General features: G+C 37.8%; 2 protein-coding genes across 4 annotated transcripts; one reads left to right on the forward strand and one right to left on the reverse strand.

Annotated features, from left to right (window-relative positions):
* Positions 1-409: 409 nt before the first annotated feature.
* On the forward strand, positions 410-13,341 carry LOC121970166 (coatomer subunit beta'-1-like). Of its 3 annotated transcripts, none has more exons than XM_042520680.1 (26): positions 410-617; positions 832-852; positions 1,000-1,061; positions 1,170-1,224; positions 1,650-1,686; positions 1,785-2,110; positions 2,195-2,326; positions 2,407-2,555; positions 3,128-3,196; positions 3,425-3,575; positions 3,649-3,714; positions 5,538-5,726; positions 6,057-6,197; positions 6,273-6,347; positions 6,500-6,676; positions 6,760-6,851; positions 6,940-7,056; positions 7,381-7,495; positions 7,601-7,672; positions 8,694-8,890; positions 8,997-9,090; positions 9,254-9,360; positions 11,182-11,314; positions 12,081-12,195; positions 12,755-12,790; positions 13,062-13,341. In XM_042520680.1, exons 1-25 carry the CDS (start codon positions 615-617, stop codon positions 12,772-12,774), a joined length of 2,715 nt encoding a protein of 904 aa, XP_042376614.1. In that variant the 5' UTR covers positions 410-614; the 3' UTR covers positions 12,775-12,790; positions 13,062-13,341. The 3 variants fall into 3 exon arrangements, 2 of the variants coding, with proteins under 2 accessions (XP_042376614.1, XP_042376616.1); XM_042520682.1 differs by having other exon boundaries at positions 12,081-12,180; XR_006108862.1 differs by having other exon boundaries at positions 411-617; positions 12,081-12,270.
* A 1,676-nt stretch (positions 13,342-15,017) lies between these two features.
* On the reverse strand, positions 15,018-17,100 carry LOC121970167 (transcription factor NIGTH1-like). The gene is made up of 4 exons (XM_042520683.1): positions 16,470-17,100; positions 15,755-16,381; positions 15,579-15,655; positions 15,018-15,492 (listed from the first exon to the last, which is right to left on the reverse strand). The coding sequence occupies exons 1-4, from the start codon at positions 16,672-16,674 to the stop codon at positions 15,058-15,060; spliced, it is 1,344 nt and encodes a 447-aa protein (XP_042376617.1). The 5' UTR covers positions 16,675-17,100; the 3' UTR covers positions 15,018-15,057.
* Between the last annotated feature and the right edge of the window lie 510 nt (positions 17,101-17,610).

Raw genomic sequence — 17,610 nt, forward strand, 5'->3', positions numbered from 1 at the left:
ATCCTTCAGGGAAGGGAAGAAAGATAGAAAGGAAAGATGAGGGTTTGGCTACGGCTGCGACGCGCCTTGTCCGCGGCTGTGACCTCGCGGCGAGGTCATGACCTCGTTCAAGATGGAAAAATGGACTAAAATAAATTCGCGAATGAATTTAAAATCCCTCCGTTCATTATAAGTAAACAATGAAAAATACATTGATTTATGTGGAATCATCATTTCTGTCGTTTGCGCTGCTGAGTAAATAGGGCATTAGCGACGACGACTACAGATACCAACGCACTACTACTAGTTCACTCATGGAGACAGAAACAGAGCATTCCTTCGACCCGCGAACCTTAATCAAACCGGGCGGCAGCAGAAGCAGAACCGGCCCAGGGCCTTTTTGTAAATAACTTCTGCCCTTCTCCCGTTTCGTGTACTCCCGTTAAAGCCGAAACTCGTCTCCTCTCTCTCTCTCACTGCCCTTCCTGCGATCTATTCGCTTCCTTGTGTCGCCGGCTCTCAGCTATCTTCCCCGATCTCTGCCCTCTCAATTCCTCGGCTCCTGTGATCCGGCCGAACCGGTCCGCGGACGTCTCCGCCTTGGCGCATCTCGTGCTCTCAGTGACTTCGGGAAGATGGTACGTTCATCTGCCTTTTGGCCTCCTCGTTCGGATCTGCGTTCTTTCGCCTTAAGTTCACATGGTTTAGTTGGATTTTTAGTGTTTGTTTATATTCCATGGCTCTCGCGCTTAGGAATTGTGAATCCGCGAGATCTGAAGTTTCGATTGATCGCTGACGATTGTTTGTTTCTCTTTCTTTTTGTTGTTTTGGCGCCTTGGGGACGGATTCCAGCCTCTCAGATTAGACATCAAGGTATGTGCCACTGGCCCTAGTGATGTTTTTGGTAGAAATTGTGTAGATCTCGTGCTTTTGTTGAACCCCCCCTGATCCACGGTTGAAATGCATGCTGCATTTAATTGGTTTGTTCTTGGATTTTGCTTACAATTGTCTCTGAATCAGAGGAAACTTGCTCAAAGGTCAGAAAGGGTAAAATCTGTGGATCTTCATCCAACTGAGCCATGGTAAAAATGAATGTCTTCTCTGTACCCACACCTCTAATAGCCATGATTGATGCTGTTAGATGCTAATACTGAATGATCCATAACCTGGCTATCATTTCCGTGCTGCAGGATTCTTGCGAGTCTTTATTCTGGAACAGTTGGTATCTGGAACTATCAGTCACAGGCAAGCAGCTTCTTTTTCATATTTTTTTTATTTGAAATCTATTCTTTTGGCATGAAGCAACTTAGACCTGATTAGTTCTCTGAAAACATACTTTCGTCGCTCCATTCTGGTACATGGTTGTTTTTTCATGATTGACCAAGTAGACACCATGCCAGCTAATCATACATTCGCCCCAAAATGCTCAGGATGCAATCACAATTCTCTTGTTCAGATTCTTTCATGCATCTCATTTTCAAATTGATCCTTATGATTTTAGGGTTTGACAATTTGAAGTGCTCTGTCTTAAGGCACATTTTAATTACAATTTGGATAATGAATTTGATTTAAGGATGCATTTTTTGTGAGATCCTGCAATTTCGAATGAGACGTGCATTTTACTCACGTTTGATTTGACTGATAGAGTTTAAACAATTGTTTTGGTGCAGACAATGGTAAAATCTTTTGAAGTAACTGAACTACCAGGTATACTAAAGACTGCATATGATATTTGGTTTGCATTCTCAGAGTTATCTGCATACCTGAAACTTTGTAAAGCTAAACATCTAGTGTTGAACTTTCAGTGAGATCTGCAAAATTTGTAGCACGCAAACAGTGGGTGGTGGCTGGTGCAGATGATATGTTTATCCGTGTCTACAATTACAACACAATGGACAAAGTTAAAGTATTTGAGGCGCATACAGACTACATTAGGTGTGTGGCTGTACATCCAACCCTGCCATATGTGTTGTCATCATCAGACGACATGTTGATAAAGCTTTGGGACTGGGAGAAGGGTTGGATGTGTACCCAAATTTTTGAAGGACACTCTCATTATGTGATGCAAGTGACCTTTAATCCAAAGGACACCAATACTTTTGCAAGTGCCTCGTTGGACCGAACAGTAAAGGTGTGGCCCTAATATCTTTGAAATTGGATCTGATTTTGTTATGGTTTCTGGAACAACTTATGACTGTTTGATCTGATTGACCAGATTTGGAATCTTGGTTCTCCTGACCCAAATTTTACATTAGATGCTCATTCCAAAGGAGTCAACTGTGTTGATTATTTTACTGGAGGCGATAGGCCATATTTGATTACTGGTTCTGATGATCAGACTGCCAAGGTCTGCCTCATTCAATCTAGTTTAGATGTGGCTTCTGTGTTCTACCCTGAGCTTTCTGTTAATGAGTTTTATTGAATCAGGTTTGGGACTACCAAACTAAGAGTTGTATACAAACACTCGAAGGCCATACCCATAACGTCTCTGCTGTATGTTTCCATCCTGAGCTTCCAATTATAATAACAGGTTCAGAGGATGGAACTGTTAGAATTTGGCATGCAACTACCTATAGGTACATCTACAAATTCAAAATCTTGTTTTGATTATGAAACAGGGAAGATTCAAATTTTAGATCTACCCCTCTTAATTAAAACTTTAGATCTACTTCTTACTCTGCTATCATGTTGCTAGCCACTTTATCTAGAAGCTTAAATTGTTAGGAAAGAAACCAGATTCATCTAGTGAATCATCTTACTTGCCCATATGGAACCAATGGAAGTGGAGCCTCCTAACTTCAACAATGGCTATTGATTAGTTAATAATTTTTTTATTTCTACTTTGGTAACCCAAGACCTCTAACTATAGCCAAGAGCTATACTAATTAATCTAATCTGTAATTTTTTTTCCCACTTACAAACTTGAGTGTATTGTCTTTAACCAATTAAAACTATAATTGTTTGCTAAATCTTTTATCCATTTAATTACAAGTGGTGGTTCTTGAAACAGTGTTCTAGTTAAACTACAGATTTTCAGATGTAATGCACGTGGAAACATAACACTTTTGTGACAGTCTACATTCACTTTGTTTTTTTTTTGAGTTTGTATCTTCTCCTTCTCCTAGATTATTTTATTTCCATTTTACAGACTTGAGAATACATTAAACTATGGTCTGGAACGAGTTTGGGCTATTGGATACATGAAAGGATCAAGGAGGTATGAAGTAGACTTACACTTTTGTTATTTTTTTCGTGTTATATTATGCATTGGATTTGGAGATGGATTTGACAAAATCTGTTGACAATTTTGAATGTATCATTTTTTAAAAGTTTCTTAAATCTATGTAATGCTTACGAGGTATGAGAAGCTCCAAAAATTTACTTCAGGAATTCTGTTGTAAGTTCTTTTTAGTATTTCTGATTAATTTTCATGGATGTTTTCTAGAGTTGTAATAGGATATGATGAAGGAACCATTATGGTGAAGATTGGTCGTGAAGTTCCAGTTGCCAGCATGGAGGGCAGTGGAAAAATTATTTGGGCAAAGCACACTGAGATTCAAACAGTTAATATCAAGACAATTGGAGCAGACTATGAGGTTTGAAAGTTCTAGTGTTCTCTTGAGAAGAAAACACGAACCTCCTGAGGACATAGTATTTGTTATTCCACAGGTCACAGATGGTGAAAGATTGCCTTTAGCTGTCAAGGAATTGGGAAGCTGTGATCTGTACCCACAAGTAAGTTTTAGCTGAAAAGCAACAATTTTGTCTAAGTGATCTTCTCCAGTTTAACTGGTGGAAATATTCACCAAAGAACCCCCACGATCTGAGAGGTTGGGAAAACCAAGGACTTTGCCTTTGTAGTTTGCTGCTACATTATGCATGAATGGAAAAAAAAATACCGGGGTAGTTTTAGCAAATAGTTGAAGAACCTGCAATATTTGCTGCTTGTCCTTAACCACATAACAAAATTTTAATGATATTGGGAAGTCAGAGTTTTGTTATTTCACTGAAATCTACACAGTTTGTAATAACACTTCCATCCTGAGTATTCAGTATAGGTATGTTCATCAGACTTGCAATACTTGCTGCTATTTAGTCACATTGTTTTGACTGTTGAACAATGTTGGTGAAAGATTCAAGTGCTGACTAATTTGCTACTTAAAACTACTGGCCTACAACTTATAAAACTATTGTTCTGAGGGGTTGGGAAACCCCAAAACCAAGGACTTTGACTTTTTAGTTTGCTGTTACATTATGCATGAATGGAAAAAAATATATAAAACTATTGTTCTGAGAGGTTGGGAAACCCCAAAACCAAGGACTTTGACTTTTTAGTTTGCTGTTACATTATGCATGAATGGAAACAAAATACTGGGGTAGTTTTAGCAAATAGTTGAAGAACCTGCAATATTTGCTTGTTGCCCTTAACCACATAACAAAATTTTAATGATATTGGGAAGTCGGAATTTTATTATTTCACTGAAATCTACACAGTTTGTAATAACACTTGTGTCCTGAGTATTCAGTCTAGGTATGTTCATCAGACTTGCAATACTACTGTTGAGCTAAAACTATTGTTAGGATATTGTTGATATTAAATACTAGTTTGAAGATTCATCAGCATTTCCATGAATTCTACCCCATTTTGAGATGCTATACTGGATACAATAATTGCTTCCTCTATGCTGAATTTGGTGCTACTTTTTGTGGGTTAACACTGTTAAATTTGGATATGGCTGATGCATGTTTGTGAGTGCATGGGTGGATCAGTGGATGTGAGGATTTATTCATGGTGTAGGACCATCTTTGTGGGAAAGATTCTCCAATGTGCTATCTTTTCTTATTTATGACCTGACTAGGCTTCCGTTCTTTGCTTCCTGGAACACTATCATTAGCTATGCAATTCAATTTTTAGTAATTCCTTGTTTGCCTGGGAGAGATGGTTCAAAGGATGAATATATAAACGGGCAGAAAGGTGGAGGGGAGAGATGAAAAGGATATTCTTTGTGTTGTCTCCTTGAACTGATGTAAGAGAAAAAGGCTGGATCACTTTTTTATAATCAACAAATGATAAGTAATTTTCCATCTGATTTTGGGCATCTGATTTATGGACTGATGCTTAAATTTTTTCTCATCAAATATCCTTCTCTTGTCTCTTGTCTCTTGTTTGACAAAGGAAACGAGTGATAAATGATCACATGCATGTAACTTCATGTCTTTGAATTTCTTGTTTCAGATCATTCTGCCTTCTTTGTGTTTACTTTCTGGATCCTGATTGATCTACATGTTAATTTTATATGTTTAAAAGTAAAAGATTACTTCCATAACATTTTACTCTTAAATTAGGTAATCTAACAAGAGGCTAAGAAGGGACTTTGGTTTCAATTATAGTCAAATATTCTTTTGGTAGTGTTGATCTCTAGTGAAATGTACATTTTTGAAGTTGCCAAAACAACTTGATCTAATACTTTCAACATGCCTATCGCTTGTTATTTTTTGAAGTTATCTCTTTCAATTAATACGCATTGTACATTGGTTTGCTCTGTTTGTTCTTTCAGAGCTTGAAGCATAACCCAAATGGAAGATTTGTTGTTGTCTGTGGAGATGGAGAATACATTATATATACTGCATTGGCATGGAGAAATAGATCATTTGGATCTGCATTGGAATTTGTCTGGTCTTCTGATGGAGAGTATGCAATCAGGGAAAGTACATCAAGAATTAAGATATTCAGTAAAACCTTCCAGGTTTGACATTTCTCTCATGTGTTTCTACAGTAGAATTTGCATGATTGATAAATTTACTCGCATGGAAGTTAGAATGAAAAAGTCACTGAGAGATAGTCAAGAGTATTCTTTATTCAGTTCTCTTTTATTTTCTCAATTCTGCAACGTCACCACCAAGTCATGTTTAAAATGCACTTTCTTATTTTTTGAAGACAGTTAATTTAGATTTATAGTCATGGTTTTCTTAATCAGATTTGCATGCGTACATATGCTATTACTTTATAGTGGAAGTGAAGTATATTAACTATTGAGACATTTCCTCTGATTATTGACCGTGATGGATTATTTCAGGAGAGAAAAAGCATACGGCCAACCTTTTCTGCTGAGCATATTTATGGAGGAATACTATTAGCAATGTGCTCCAATGACTTCATTTGTTTTTATGATTGGGCTGAATGTAGATTAATACGTCGGATTGATGTTGGTGTTAAGGTATGTTCACTACTTCCCTTGTAATATGTTGCCATACTTTAAGCTGGTTCCTCTTAGCTTTGTTGATTGCTGCAGAACCTGTATTGGGCTGATAGTGGTGATCTTCTAGTCATATCAAGTGATACATCATTCTACATACTGAAATACAATGTAAGTTGTCATACCAAATTTGCCCCTTCAGTAAATATATTACATGTATTGTAGAGATATTAATTATTTACTATGGATGTGTATGCTGCTTTACCCATATAACATACAATATATTGAAAATTGTATATTTAATTATTTTGTGTTTCTTTCAGCGAGATGTTGTTTCCTCTTACCTAGAAAATGGTAAGCCGGCAGATGATGATGGGGTAGAAGAGGCATTTGAGCTTCTGCATGAAGTAAATGAACGTGTTCGAACTGGTATATGGGTTGGTGACTGTTTCATTTATAATAATTCTTCTTGGCGACTAAATTATTGTGTTGGTGGCGAGGTAACCTTCAAATTTTTTTGCTACCTTCTTTATTTCAATGTATGTTTTACACAAGTATAATATTATTGGTTTGTCATGCTTAGGTCACCACCATGTTTCATTTGGACCGCCCTATGTACTTGCTGGGATATCTTGCTAGTCAAAGTCGGGTGTATCTTATTGACAAGGAGTTCAAGTAAATTGGCATGAGGATATTCTCATTTTTTCATGTTTCATTTTTCATTGATGGGTTATCTTTGTCTAAAAACCTCTGTTCATTTCAGTGTTATGGGCTATACCTTACTCCTCAGTTTGATTGAGTATAAAACTCTTGTTACACGTGGGGATCTAGAACGTGCCAAAGGAATTTTGCCATCGATTCCAAAGGAACATCACAATAGGTACATAATTTCTCCTGGGGTTCCAGTTTTTCTTGGCCTTGTTTGCTAGTAGAGCCGTTTAGTAAATCGAGTTAAGTATCTTGATCCTTTACATTACACTAACCATTGTCAAATTTTATAGCCCTGATCATATATCTAATTATAATCCAAATTCAAAATGCACTTGTTTTCTGACACCATCTTCCTATAATTGTAATTACAAGGCTCTTGAATGGAGTTGTATTTACATTAGCTCAAACGTCCAAGTAATTTTGCTTTGAACATAGTATATCCTTATTATTTTTAATTTGACATTGAATATTAATTGGAACTTCAATATGTTAGTGTGGCACATTTCTTGGAATCCCGGGGAATGGTAGAGGATGCTCTTGAGGTAGCAACTGATCCTAATTACAGATTTGATTTAGCTCTTCAGCTTGGTCAATTGGAAATTGCAAAGGTACATTTTTGGATACTTCAATGTTATAACATGCTTATTCTTTTTCTTAGCATTGTACTTGTGTGACTAGTGTCTTCTATTATATTATTGTTGTTTCGTCTTCAGGAGATTGCTATTGATGTACAAAGTGAATCTAAGTGGAAGCAGTTGGGAGAGCTGGCTATGTCTACTGGAAAGGTAATATGAAACCTTGAAAACTTTAATTTGCCTACAAAGGCATGAATATATAAGTTGGCAAGATTCCCTTGTAGTTCAGCAATGAAAAGAATTGAAATGAAAAAGGAAATGTTTTGTTATTCAAGTAGATTGACTTATCAATAGCAACTATTCTGGTAAAAATGGACTAAAGTTCTAGCCTTGAGTTTCAGCCAGCAATTGGCATTGAATGCCATAGGATAGCCTGAAATTTTGTTGTGGCAATAAATGGATAACTACACAAGATATGGGTGTTGGAAAGAGTACTGAGAAATACCCATTTAGTCCTCTAGCCTTCTCATCGCCATTTGCCCTTCCTGTTTCATAGCTACAAACTGAAATGGGAAGCAGGGAGGAGTGGTTTCTTTGAATATGATTTGCAAGCATGTTAATACAATGCTAGAACATGAGTATAAGTTTCGATTATCTTTTGGAAGGACTTTGGTCATCTGTGGTTAGAGACTTTTGGGACCCTATGGATGAGCTGGTTCGCAGTAAAAGATCATCATTTTATGGTTTCAAGTGGAATGCTAGAAAAATGGGTAGAATTTGATCCTGTGTTCCAATTATGTTTTGGAAGGACTTTGGTGGTTCATGGTTAGAGGCTTTTGGGACCCCCCTATGTGCAAGCTGGTTCACTGAAAAAGTTCCTTATTTTGTATTCTCAAGTAGATTAATTAGAGATATTTTTGAGGAATATGATGTAAAATTGGTTGGTGGGAGTATGCCATATTTTATACTGTAACTTATTCTGTTAGCATTAATTGGACATTGTGGTATTTTACTGGTTCCAGCAAGGACAGTTCTATATTCTATGGTAATGCACTGAATTTCTTAATTTTAATATCTGATGGATCTAGTCATCTGTGTCATTCTAAATTTAGTGTATCGTCTCTGAAAACTAGCTTGTTGAATTGGAAACTTTCTATGTCATTTTGCCCTAATACTTTTTGACAGCTGATATAGTACAGGTACTGACTCATATTTCATTCTTGTCATGCAGTTAGAGATGGCTGAGGAATGCCTATCACACGCTATGGATTTGAGTGGGTTGTTGCTTCTTTACTCGGCCATTGGTGATGCTGAAGGGATAACAAAACTTGCATCTCTCGCAAAAGAACAAGGAAAAAATAATGTTGCATTTCTTTGTCTATTCATGCTAGGTAAACTGGAAGGTTGCCTTCAGTTATTGGTAGAGAGGTAATTTCATATTGTAATGGTTGTGAGCTATTCTGCTATTTCTATCTTATATTTTTGCTGCCTTGTGAAAATTTATCTTCCTTCATTAAGCATCCATGTTTTGCAGTAATCGCATTCCAGAAGCTGCTCTGATGGCGAGGTCGTATCTTCCAAGTAAAGTATCAGAAATAGTATCAGTTTGGAAAAAGGATCTTAGTAAGGCATGCTTTTTTCCTCCACTGATCCTTTTTCTAAACAACACGCTTTTTGTTAAAATATATGGCAAGAAAAGTTGGATATATTTACTTATGAGATGCTTAGGTGTCCTTGAAATTGCCTTGTGAGGTTTGCAACTCTATTTCCTGACTTTTTGATTGTGTGAAGGTCAATTCAAAAGCTGCTGATTCTTTGGCTGATCCTGAAGAGTACCCTAATTTATTTGAGCATTGGCAGATTGCTTTGGCTGTTGAGTCAAATCTTGCTCCTAACAGGTTTTGATTATATTGTATCTTATATTTTATGACTTGCACTCATTAACATAGGGTATTCTATAAAATTATTTCAGTACAGTGAAACAACTATATTCCGTTGTATTCTCATGATGAATTGTCATAATTTGGTTCTGGATTCTTGATAAGGGACATAAAAGGCCCTTTTCATACCTAAATATTAGGATAATGTTTGGATTTGTAATTAGGCTTACTATGGGATGCTACTCATTTATTTTTCTTTGCTCAGTTTACTTTTTATCTAATATGATATTTCAATTCAAATGAGTATGCTTGTTTGTTTGGCCTACAACTAGTTTGTTTAACTTAGAACTTTGCTAGAATTGACTGTGGAATAAGCTAAGAGGATTTTTAGTTTCCAATCCAGCTTATGTTGTCAAATGGCTGGATATGATAACTGACCAATTTTTCTGTTGTATATATGTATTATGAAAAAAAACACGCATTCACAGCTCTGAGGTGATAGTCAATAAGAGCAGGATTAATACATGTGCAGTCTAACAAATTCCTATTATTTTATCAACTATTTATAATACATGTTGACCTAGACAGTCCACAGAATTACCTTTACTTTGACCATAAGGAGAAGACTGTTTAACCATATCAATATTGACTTGGACCTTAACAAATTAATGATTGGTTAGTCTGAATAATCTTGATTTGGGTCATAAACAGATGAAATGTGATTCTCACTGCATAAGCCTATGGATCCATTTTTTTTTAAAATGATCTGCGTCTTATGTCTACTTTTCTACGAAACATACATCTAATTGCTCAGTAAATCTAACTGGGAGCTGTTACACATTATTTGTTGAAGTATTAAAAAAGTTGTTAACCTGTTTGAAAAACATTAATGTATTAGACGGGCAAGGCAACCATTGTAATATTTTCAACATAGCAATGACTTTTGTGCTGGAAAATGAAACAAGGAATCCTCTGTATGGAAAACTTGAGAAATGGCACCCATTATATAAAGAGAAGAAAAATGAGAGGACTTTTTTTCTTTTTTTTGTTAACGTTTATACAATTACATTTAGGTTAACTTTTAGTTCTCATCCCACTTTATCCAAAATCTCAACCTTGAACAAATTAACTGCATGATATATAAAATGTCATTATATCAAAGTTATTTTAGTATTTGCAATGACTAAGATAAACTTGCATATGAAGGTTTATCATTGGGCTGTATAATTAATTAGCTATTCTTAAGTCCTTCCTTAAATTGTCTTTGTAAATAGCTATAAGGTTGTTTACAACTGCAGTTGCTAGGAGTTTTGCTTGAAACAAATCCCATGTTATGATACCGATTCTTGTTTCTCTGAGTCTGGTAAGTATAAGTATTTTGTATTATATTTTCTTCCCTTACACATGCCAATTCAATCAAGGTTTCTGAATTGGCTGCTAGAATTTAGCACTTCAATAGACCAATGTATTCATTATCTATTGAAATAATTTAGCTCTTCGACATTCTAAAGTATTTGTTATATATGAATAGAATTCATCTCTTCAATATACCAATGTATTCATTGTATATTAAAGTGTGAAATTTGTTAATCCTAAAGTTGGAGTAGGGAATTTGATGGTTATGCAAAGTGTCAGTCTCAATAACATTCTTTTGATTGATTGGAAATGGGCATTAGATAATACTATCTAGCAATTTTAACTGGGTAGTTAGTTCTCAATTCTCATGTTTTTCTTTGATTAGTTTGAGTGTTTGTGTTGTCTCTCTTGGATTCAAATGTTTGCTTGAGTTATTACTTGTTTCAACCAAGTTAGTTACCTGAGTGTCATTTCCAATAACAGGGGTAAGTATCCTCCATCTGAGGAATACTTGAGCTATGTGGAAAAGTCCAATATTAATCTTGTGGAAGCTTTTAGAAGAATGCAAGTTGATGAAGAGAGCACGCCTCTTGAAAACGGTGACTATGGCCATGAGGTAGGAGCCAAATTTTTTTAGACTATGATAACTTGGCTCATTTCTTATGCAAACTTCATACAGTCATGTTTATTGGAACACCAAAGAACAGGGTTAGATTTTGATCAAATCTAAGTTGTTTGTAGTGTCCAAGCAGCAAGTGGATACTGTTCTTGTACATAGTGAACCTTATCATTTTGAAATTGGTCAATTTTGTGATGATTACGTGAGCTTGTTAAAATGGAAAATTGTGACGGTATTTTGATGGCACCAAAATGACAACAATGTTGTATGGGATGGAGAAAAAAGCTCCTTAAGAGAGTAGTATCCAATATACTAGGAGAAAAATGAAGTGAAGGATGATTAAACAATTAAAATATTTGGCAGGATAGGCTGTTCACTCCTACATGACTAGTCGATAAAAATATTTTTTTTTGACAGAATAGGTTGTTCAATCCTGCATGATTACAGTGTACAATGGTATTAGGACAATAAATGCTACAACTTTGCTTCCTATGAACAGTTTAGAGATGGATAAGCCTGACATCACTAATTTACTCATCAATTCTTTGATGTCACCAACAGATTTCCTATTCCTATATCTATTTCATAAAGTCGCAAGAAAAGTTGAAATTTCATTTCTTAGTATAGAAGAAATATAAATTGCTTCTTCAAGTTGGTTATTCGTCACTTTCTTAGGATAGAAGAAATATTAATTGCTTCTTCAAGTTGGTCATTTGTCATACTTCTATTGGTGTTATATTATATACTGGCAAACAATATGCAGGTGATACAGGAGGATGGGGTAGAGGAGATCCCAGAGGAACCTGTTGAAGTTGATGTAGATGATTCGACTGATAGCTCAGTGCTTGTCAATGGGAATGAGGGTGAGGAACAGTGGGGTATGAATAATGAAGGAACTTCCTCAGCCTAAACGCACTTGGTTCAGCCTCTGTAAAATCGAAATTTTGTGTCTGGTGATTAATTGTTTCTCATTCTCAATTACCTCATTTTCTCTCGAATGGTACTAATGCTCGTGATATTAGTAAAAGCCAGGAACTAACTGAAATTTTGGATAGAGCCTCAACAAAATACATATTGAAGCTTGTCTTCATTGGAGCAATATACAATTGGTTTTCAATATTGTTGAAACTGATTCTCAACATTATCTGTATTTATGAAATCTTTGTTTTCCTTAGTTTGAAGCTGAATTCAATGGATGACATTTTTAGCATGCTTGAATCCGTTACCCTGTTTGCTCTTGGTTTCTGTTTGAGAAAAAAGAATATTACTCCAACTTTTTTTTTAAAATTCCTAGTTATCTGAATTATTTGAGTTCTTAAGTTCATTGTCTTGTTGCAAATTGTATGGATCTGTTTTGAATTATATGGTTTATTTCTTTGCTTTGTATTTATGTTATACTGTAATTCTATTGAGTCTCTCTTTATATTTATCTTGCAGTGCTAACTCCGCACCAATAGCAACTTCTCAGGAAAGGTATCTTCAATAGCTCATGAAGTTTGTTGACCTTTTTTTTTTCTCTTTGACTTTTGATTTTGTAATCTGGATATGCAAACAATAGAAATATATTGTATTACATCTCATTTCCCCCCCTCATGTGAGTCATTTGCTGGTTAGTTGGCACTATTGAACTCGCATTTGTTAAATGATTCAGTCTCTGTATTGCATAATTGGATATAATTACTTTTTTTTTGTAAAAAAAATTATGTTTGATGTTTGACTTTACTCTGCATTTATTTATGGTCAGGCTCTAGAAGCAAATGTCGTGGCACACTGTTATCCTTCCCACTTTGAGATTTCTTCCTTGCGATCCTTCAGCTTCCAGAATTGCGAATCATAATAAACGCATTCATGAGATAGCATAAATCTAAGTTGTTTGTACACCGTACCCATCTTAGAGATATAGTTGAGGTTTTTAGATGATTGGTTTCCCAGCAATCCTTATTTGGGAATAGCAGACAGCTTCTTCCAGCTATTGTATTCAATCATATCATTTATATAGATTTATTATTCGCTTCTTACAGAAATTTCTTGAGCGTAGTAATTTTGTTGATCTCTTCATCCTGGGCGATTAACACTTGAATGTTTCTATGGTTTTTCATTAGTCTGATTGAATCCAAAAACCATTACATACTGCTGAGCTATTTGATGCAGAGTTATTAGGTTTGTCTTAAATCTTGTTTTCAGTATGTTTTTGATAAAATTTTATAGGGCGCGTGGGACAATAGAAAACTGGACTTTTTTTTTTTGAAAGTTTGGATGTGCCAATAAGCATCTAGCCAGGCATGATTTATACTTCCTAATAGTTATTACTAAACTTCTTATATACTAATATCTACTTGCCAAGTTTAGAAGATGTATTTTAATAGTTGTGACAAATGCATCTGACTTGCATCTAATACCAAGAAAATGCATGTGGGAAACTTAGAATAGAAACGGTTAAAGAATTTTTAAGCATTGCTAACAGTTTATAGAGCTGTGTAACAAAGTTAGCTCATATCTTTGCTGATTGGGTTGCATGCTCGATGAATGCTTCCTGTCGAATACATAGAATATAATTTTACATGATGTAAGTAATTCAAGTTGACTCGTGATAGACATAATTCCATTGTTGTATCAAAAATATTTGTTGGGGATTGATGTGCTTCTCAACTTTTAATCGGATTCGGTTTTTCCCATGGTCCCAAATTTTGAATGTCTGTATGTTGTATGGTTGATTTGAATTTAATCTAAGAGCTCTACCATTTGAATAGTCCAAGAGTTTAATGTGTTATTAGTGCCTTGAGGAAAATAACTAGATATCGGATTATCATTGGAAAAGAACAGCATGATTGGCTGGATGATACATGTTGGTAGTTATGAACCTGTTCAGTACCCTTTGAGGTTGATGTTTGTAGATTCAATGTTAAATCTGGAATCTAGTACAAGTTCATATATAGTCTTCCCGATGCAACTCATTCTTAAACCAAACCACTATCTATTGCTTGGATATACAATCAAGTTGATTCTTACAATTTCATAGATTATTTGAAGCTTGATAATTTTGTCTCATCCCTAAATTTCTCATTGTGTTTGTTGCTCTATGACTGACAAATGAGTCAATTGAATGTTGCCATCGCTCAACCTAGCCCACGAATTGTGTTTGACTAGGTATTTGTCTCGATTGGCACGAGCTTGATGGTTGCACCAAAAAGGGTCCACTCAAAACATGTTTGGTTGTGGACCTATTGAACACAAACCAACTTATTTATTTTAGGATTGTGGCAAGCATCACCTAAATTGTACCAAGTAATTCCATAGATTTGGCTCGCTTCTCTAATGATAACTAGCATATACACAATTTTATATTTCACTCCATGGGTATTTTACTTTATATCCCAATATTGAGCAACTCCAAACTCAATCAAACCCAAATACCTACAAAGATACATCCAATTATCAGATATCCATAGTTGACTTCCTTCAACTGCTCATTGCACAACGGCGGAAAAGTATGCTAGCAATTAAGTTTAGGAAATCGTCCACATGTATGTCACAACACTCTCCCCTCCGGTTATCCACCACCACTCTCCCAATAATATCAAGAAGACAACAAGGTCAACTTTACAAAAGTTTCACACAATCTCATGACAATAACAAGTCAACAAGCCCTTGTCACGTTCTTCTCCTAAAGCTACGTAAGGCTTCTCTTCCTCTCTGTCTAATTATTGCTGCTGCTGCTGCTTCTGCTGTATGTACGTCCATTAGAACTTGCCCTCGGCTTTGACCGCGGGCAGCGCCGCCTTCCCCTCACGCTCATCGGTCTCCTCGTCCTCTTCCTCACCCTCGCCTTCCTCCTCCTCTTCCACCATGCTCTCCGACCGTTCTCCGCTGCTCGCCTCAGACTCCGGCGACTCCCCCTCCCTCGCCTTGTACGTCGGCGGTTGGGGGAGCTTCAGCTGCGGGTGCAGCTGGTGGTAATGCTGCGGCACCGGTGCCACCGTGGAGTAGAACTCTTGTGGGACGGGCGTGGTGGCACAGTAGTGAGCAGCCCCCGTATGGGCACCGTAGATGGCGGGAGCGGCCGCCGACGTGGCGTACTCCGGGGGAACCCATATGCCTCCCAGCACCACCAGCTGCGGTGCCGTGGCCGCCGCCTGTGGCGCCGGCGCTGGCCGTCTTGTGTGAAGCCTATATTTCTGATAGAAGAGAGAGCAAATGATTAGTCCGCTTTGTGAGTACTAACTACGGCCGGAAAGGGAACAGTCACTGGAATTGGCAGAACCTGCAAGTGGCTTTTCACCTCATCATTGGTCAATCCATCAACCTTCATCAGCTCTCTTATCTGCTTTGGAGTCGCCACTGTTCCAATTGTTCAGATAAAAAAAAATCAAATCTTTGTTAGACTCCATTGTTTTTTATATTTATCTTTGTTTGCAATTAAGGTTATGGATAATTGACCTTGAGAGCCTCCCAATATTTGAAGAGCATTGACAAAGCGCCGGTGCAAGTCAGGCGACCAGCATCTCCTTGCTTTCCTATGAGCTGGCGACGACGGCGCCGCCTGGCTTTCCTTCGGGTGGCCGCCACCTTCCTTGCAGTGTTCTACCCCGCCGCCATTTTCTCTTCTACCATTGACACCACCGCTTTCCGCCTCGACGCACTTCGTTTCCTCAACGGCCTTTTCTGAGGACGCAAGCGCGAGCTCCGGCAGAGCGCACGGAGGCGCCGCCGCGGCCGTTCTGGTCCCGCCTCTGTTCTTCTCCTTGGAGAATGGAAGGAAGGCACCGCCGTTCCTCTGTTTGGCGTCCAGCGCCAGCCTGGGGCTCACGTCGATTGCTTGCTCCGCCTCCAGTTTCTTCGCCGACACCAGCGGAACTTGCTTCTCCGCCGCGTCGTCGCCCGGTTGGATCCAGAGCTGGGACGACAGCATCCAACTCGGCTTCTCAGATGTCACATTGACAGCGCCCTCTTCGCCCCCATCCACGTTCATGTTCTTAAGAGGTATGAACTCTTCCAGCACCGGCCGCGCCGCCCCCTGCTTCGCGTGGCGCGTCGTCTCCAGCTGCTGCTTGTAACACTCGATTGCTATTGCACAAAGCAAAACCAATCACAAGCTGGGATTTTTATACCATTACCAGTTTCACCATATGAACCTCGGCTATTAAATCGGTACCATCGTTTAGAAGCTGCATACACAGAGGTAGCTCGCGTTTAAAAGCTTCGATCTTGTTGCGTTCTTCTTCGAGGCGCACCAGGAACTCTTGAATCTTTTGGCTGTTCGCCGGCTGTTGCTGCTGCTGTTCTGGGATTTGTTTCTGGATGATGGAGTAAGTGTTAGGTGTATAATCGAGGCTGAGCTCGGCGGGTACTGAAGCCATGGCAGCTGTTACTGCTGCAATGAACGGAGGCTGCAAGATCTTCCTAAGACGGAGGTTTTGGGGGATGATGCTGTGTGCTCACAAGAGGAATCAAGGGGGATTACCCTCTTTGTAGGTGAGTTCGAGGTGGGAGAATAAAGTGAGATTTGAGAGGAGCAAAAGAAAAAGGAATCAGATAAAGAAAGGATGGTAACTTCTTGCAAAGAACAAAGGCAAAAGTCTCTTCTTACTCCCTCCCCTGTTTCGACTCCTTGTACTGCTCCAAATCAACTGCAGACATTAAAAAGATTCTTCTTCCTCCTCCTTCACTCGCATATTTGTTCCTTGTCCTTTGTGGAGCTTCCAAATTCAGACCCCAATATTGAGGCAAATTCCAGTAGAGGACATTCTGAATCGCAGAGGACATTCTGGTAGATGACGAGCTAAAAAGATAGCCACAGATGTCAAAGTGAAATTTTTATAGAACCATGATTCTGAAATGATTAAACTATAATAAACAGGCGATAAGATATAGACGAAGCAGCGTATGCAAAGATTCTCAATGGCAGAGGCCATTTAAAAGGAAAGGGGAAGATGCTGGCCTCCTTTTCTTTAATTTGTGTTCAAAAGGTATTCACTGTCTCTAACCTTTCACACACAGGGAATTCATGGCAGAGGGCAGAATATCTATTGTGTGCTTCAAAGGACCTCCATAAGCAAGGAATATCTCCATGGTGGTGGCCAGTGCACAGCTCGAGTTCTTGTAGAACAAAGAAATTTAGACAATTTATCAGAGGGCTCGTCTAAAATTGAAGGGTCATATTGATCGTTCTGATTAAACTTTTTTACAGGAGCGAAATTCAGATAAAAAATTCACAGGAATGAAGTGCGAATCTTCGGCTAGTTCAGTAGTAGCTTTTGGAGGACGTTAAACAGATTCCTCTACGTCGACGGAGG

The sequence above is a fragment of the Zingiber officinale genome, chromosome 4A (genome assembly GCF_018446385.1).
Source record: "Zingiber officinale cultivar Zhangliang chromosome 4A, Zo_v1.1, whole genome shotgun sequence".
In the NCBI taxonomy this organism is placed as follows: Eukaryota; Viridiplantae; Streptophyta; class Magnoliopsida; order Zingiberales; family Zingiberaceae; genus Zingiber; species Zingiber officinale.

Coding starts and splice junctions, on each gene's coding strand:
- LOC121970167 (XM_042520683.1), bottom strand. CDS start 16,674: ATGGCTTCAGTACCCGCCGAGCTCAGCCTCGATTATACACCTAACACT. Junction 16,382..16,469: donor TATGCAGCTTCTAAACGATG/GTACCGATTTAA, acceptor TTTGTGCAATAG/CAATCGAGTGTTACAAGCAG. Junction 15,656..15,754: donor AATATTGGGAGGCTCTCAAG/GTCAATTATCCA, acceptor CAATTGGAACAG/TGGCGACTCCAAAGCAGATA.
- LOC121970166 (XM_042520680.1), top strand. Junction 1,062..1,169: donor CTTCATCCAACTGAGCCATG/GTAAAAATGAAT, acceptor TCCGTGCTGCAG/GATTCTTGCGAGTCTTTATT. Junction 7,673..8,693: donor TGGCTATGTCTACTGGAAAG/GTAATATGAAAC, acceptor CTTGTCATGCAG/TTAGAGATGGCTGAGGAATG.